At 53.1% G+C, this 4,000-nt stretch overlaps 1 protein-coding gene across 1 annotated transcript in view; it reads right to left on the reverse strand.

The window, feature by feature from the left end:
• The window catches only part of DNAH1 (dynein axonemal heavy chain 1), an 85,920-nt gene that overhangs the window by 4,342 nt on the left and 77,578 nt on the right, over nt 1–4,000 (reverse strand). Inside the window, 7 exon segments of the mRNA XM_018564373.1 lie at nt 302–432; nt 505–672; nt 2,198–2,374; nt 2,466–2,645; nt 3,266–3,436; nt 3,513–3,644; nt 3,751–3,909. Coding sequence (XP_018419875.1) covers nt 302–432; nt 505–672; nt 2,198–2,374; nt 2,466–2,645; nt 3,266–3,436; nt 3,513–3,644; nt 3,751–3,909 — 1,118 coding nt within the window.

Below are 4,000 nucleotides of genomic sequence, written 5' to 3' on the forward strand. Positions count from 1 at the left end.
GTCACAAAAGTCTCTGGACAGAGGAGCTTACCCTCTAATGCCCCCCCCACAGTCACATCAGTCTCTGTACAGAGGAGCTTACACTCTAATGCCCCCCCACAGTCACATCAGTCTCTGTACAGAGGAGCTTACACTCTAATGCCCAATGACAATCACACAGCTGGAAAGTCCAGGTAGAACACCCCAGCATGTAGCATTCTGGTTTGCTGGCAGGGATTGAGCCCGGGACCCCCGGTGCTACATTATAACTTTGATTCATAAGACTCAGCATGCCCCCATCTCCCCCCTCCCCCCATCATACCGTATGACCTCCTGCACCAGCACGGTGTTCATGGACTCCTGGTACATGACGGGGTATTTTGCCATCACTTCCTGCACAGGGATGAGCGCTGGAACCTTCTTCAGGATCCCCTCAGCGATTTCCTCCACCATCTACAGGAAATGACTCATCAGTGACCGTTCAGACGAGACATCGGCGCCACGGATACCAAAAACCACGCTCACCTCATCGCGGCTCCCCCCAGCGCTCTGCGCCCGCGGCTGCAGCCTCACCAGGGACCCCAGGAGGGCGAAGCTCTCGTTCTGCGCGAATGTGATGTTGGCGTTCTCGTGGAGGCCGAAGAGTTCTGTCAGATCGTTGAGTGGGAGGGCGCGGATGTACTGCAGGTAACCCTGGAAACAGACGTAGGAATGATCAGAGCTCCTCCCATGAGGACCGGGGGTGATCCGCCAATCACAGGCCAGACACCCAAAATTATAGTCTATACGAAGCCAAAACTTGTCTTTATATTGTTGGATAAAGTATGTAATGGGCAAAACCCCCAACATTGTGTCCCATTGAGGAAATTACCTTTCACTTCCTGTCCCAGGAGCACAACAGGAAGTGTGAAGATATCCCTCCAAAGCTCCAAAGTGAAGGAAAAATTAAATGTCTCATGATTCCCGATTCATGAGAGATTTCTTTCATGAACCTTTCATCATATTAGACATCCGCTCATCCCGATGAAGAGAACCTTGCCCATGAAACGCGTTGATATAAACTCCGGCTATGTCATGTGACAATAGAATTAAAGAGGGACAAATCCTATACATGTGACTGGATTCTATGCTGGAATATCAGTAATCTGGGGGGGGGGGGGGGGGGGGGGGGTTTAAAAAAAAAGGGGGGGGGGGGGGGGGTGGGGAACTTTACACCAGTTGGGAATGACGATGGCCAAATATACTGGAACGGCTCTCTGCAGTTTGGAATAAATGGCTCTATAATAGGCTGTACTTGTACGAGGGATGCACCGATACCGATACCGATACCAGTATCAGTATCGGTGCCGAGTATTTAGGCAAGTACTTGTACTCGCCCAAATACTCCGATGGCTAGCCCGATACCCGAGCTTCCGGGATCAGGAAGCCGAGCAGCGAGTCATTACATGCTGCCCGGCTTCCTGATTGGCTGGGCAGCCAGCTCCATGCTCCCTCGTGACGGCCAATCAGGAAGCCGGGCGGCAAGTCATTACACGCCCCACGGCTTTACATGCTGCCCGGCTTCCCGATTGGCCGGGTAGCCGGCTCCATACTCCCTCGTCACGTCGCTGCCCGGCTTCCTGGTTGGTCAGGAAGTTGGCCAATCAGGGAGGCGGGTATTGACGTTTCGCCCAGCTTTCTGATTGGCCGGGAAGCTGGCTTTGTGACGAGGGAGCATGGAGCCCGCTTCCCGGCCGATCGGGAAGCCGGGCACCACCTCAGAGAGCCGGCTCCATGCTTTCTCGCTGGTAATCGGGAAGCCGGGTGGCGAGTCTTCACATGCCGTCAGGCTTCCTTAATGGGACTTCCGGTATCGGTATTCGGTATCGGTGAGTATCGTAGAAAAAAAAATATCGGTACTCGTACTCGATACCCAAAAAACCGGCATCGGTGCATCAATAATTTGTACTATACACCAGCGATTCTGGATGTGCATCTGGCTGATGGGGGTGGAATGATTTGCATGGCTCCGCCCACTGTCTATAATGAGGAATATTCCTCTTATTTTTGGTGTATGGGATGGAATGGGTCATGTGACTATCTTCTAGGAAGACTTTACTGTGCTCCGCACTCATTGGCTTGGAGGGCTTTTTGATCCCTTGACCTCTACGGTTACACTGACACAAACGTGGAATCCAGGGATCACAATCTTTAGAGGGGACCAGAAATTCCGGCTCACATTCAGGTCGTAGGTCGGGCTGATCTGATGGTAAACTCCCGACACCGAGAACCTGTGACCGTCCTCCAGCACCGGCGGCTGGTAAAAGTCCTGTAGGATGCTGAGGAGGCATCGTCTGTCCCAGTCGTCGGTGACGCGCCCACCGTAATTAATCTCGCCGGCCGTGTAACGCAGGACCTGCCGCACAGAACACAAACAGTTACCTCTGCACATTGCTGATCGGAGAGGCCTAGAGAGACACGGCGGCCCCCCTCGTTCCCCGGCTCACCTTGTATGGGATGTCGGCGTACTCGTCCAGAAACATCCGCAGCTGAGAGATGCAGATCCGGAGATCTCCGTCGGTGAATTCGTAGGGGATATTAAATCCCAGCGGGCCAAACTTCCGTCGTTCAAGAGTGCTGCCGTGGAACAGACAAAGAGACAGCAGGAGGGCCTTGTGCTCCGGGGCCTGTAGGGGGGAGGAGCATGGTCAGAGGAACGGTAGGAGGCGGTACATAAATAATACACGGAATGTTAGCATAAGAACATTCTCTGAATCTAGACTTGTGTGTTCTGGACCTGCCAGGTGAAGATCCGGAATTTGGACTTTTGTATTCTGGACCTGCCAAGAATATCTTGAAAGGTATCTTTATTATGATTGAGATGTTCTTGATCCTAGAGAAACTTAAACTCAGTACTGATATTTTAGTGTTTGGTGGATGAGAGGAAGTTTATGCTATTTCTCGGGGACCCTATTGGTGGCAGCTGTACCCTGAGTTCATTGGAAGGGAGGAAGGAAGTTCTTGAGTTTGTTGGAAGGAAGGAAGGAAGGAAGGAGGAGGAATGGGAAGCAAGGAAGGAAGGAGGAATGGGAAGCAAGGAGGAATGGGAAGGAAGGAGGAATGGGTAGGAAGGAGGAATGGGTAGGAAGGAAGGAGGAATGGGTAGGAAGGAAGGAAGGAGGAATGGGAAGGAAGGAAGGAGGAATGGGAAGGAAGGAAGGAAGGAGGAATGGGAAGGAAGGAAAGAAGGAAGGAGGAATGGGAAGGAAGCAAGGCTGAGGCTTTTGTAGCAGGCCCAGGTACTCACCTTCTTGCAGTCACTTAGATCTGCATCGCTCAAGCTCAGGTAAGTGCGCAGGAGATTGGCTTTCACCCCACGTGGAGGCTCAATGGTCAGCTTGGAGCCGTTCTGTAGTATGGATACTGGGAACTGGTTACTGGGCATACTGGTCAGCCAGAGGCGGAAATCCCGGTGGACCTGCAGAGCAGAGAAGGTTGTATTGTCACTCGCCAGGTCCGCACAGGAGAAATGGAGTGCAGAAACGCGGACGTACTTTATCGGGGTCAATGCTCTCTATCAGCCTCTCCAGGGAGGGCATCCAGCTGGGCGCGAGGTGGCAGTTCTGGAAGAATACCCACTGCCCTCTCTCCATGGAATTCCTCATCATGGCCTCCGCCCGAGGACCCTGCGGGAAGGAAGACAATGCCAGGGAATATCTCCGGAAATCCACGACAATAGGAAGTGATTGGTGTGACGAAAGGGAACTGACCGGGCAGCGGAGGTGTACTCACCTGTCCCTGGCCCAGAGATATGGCGCTAAGCTTCTTGGAGAACTTCATTTCTTCTGCAAACTTGTAGAGATCGGCGGCCGGGTCGGTACCAGAAGAGAGGATGAAGATGAGCGAAGTGACAGGGGAGGAGTCGCGGAATACAGCACCCAGGTCTGCTGTCTGATGGAGGAGAAGGAGGAACATGACAATAAGTATATGCACAGCAGCTGATGTCTGACGCCCCCCCCCCCCCCCCACCCCCCCCCCCGCC

This window comes from Nanorana parkeri, unplaced genomic scaffold, assembly GCF_000935625.1.
Source record: "Nanorana parkeri isolate BGI_ZX_2015 unplaced genomic scaffold, ASM93562v1 scaffold748, whole genome shotgun sequence".
NCBI classification, from domain to species: Eukaryota; Metazoa; Chordata; class Amphibia; order Anura; family Dicroglossidae; genus Nanorana; species Nanorana parkeri.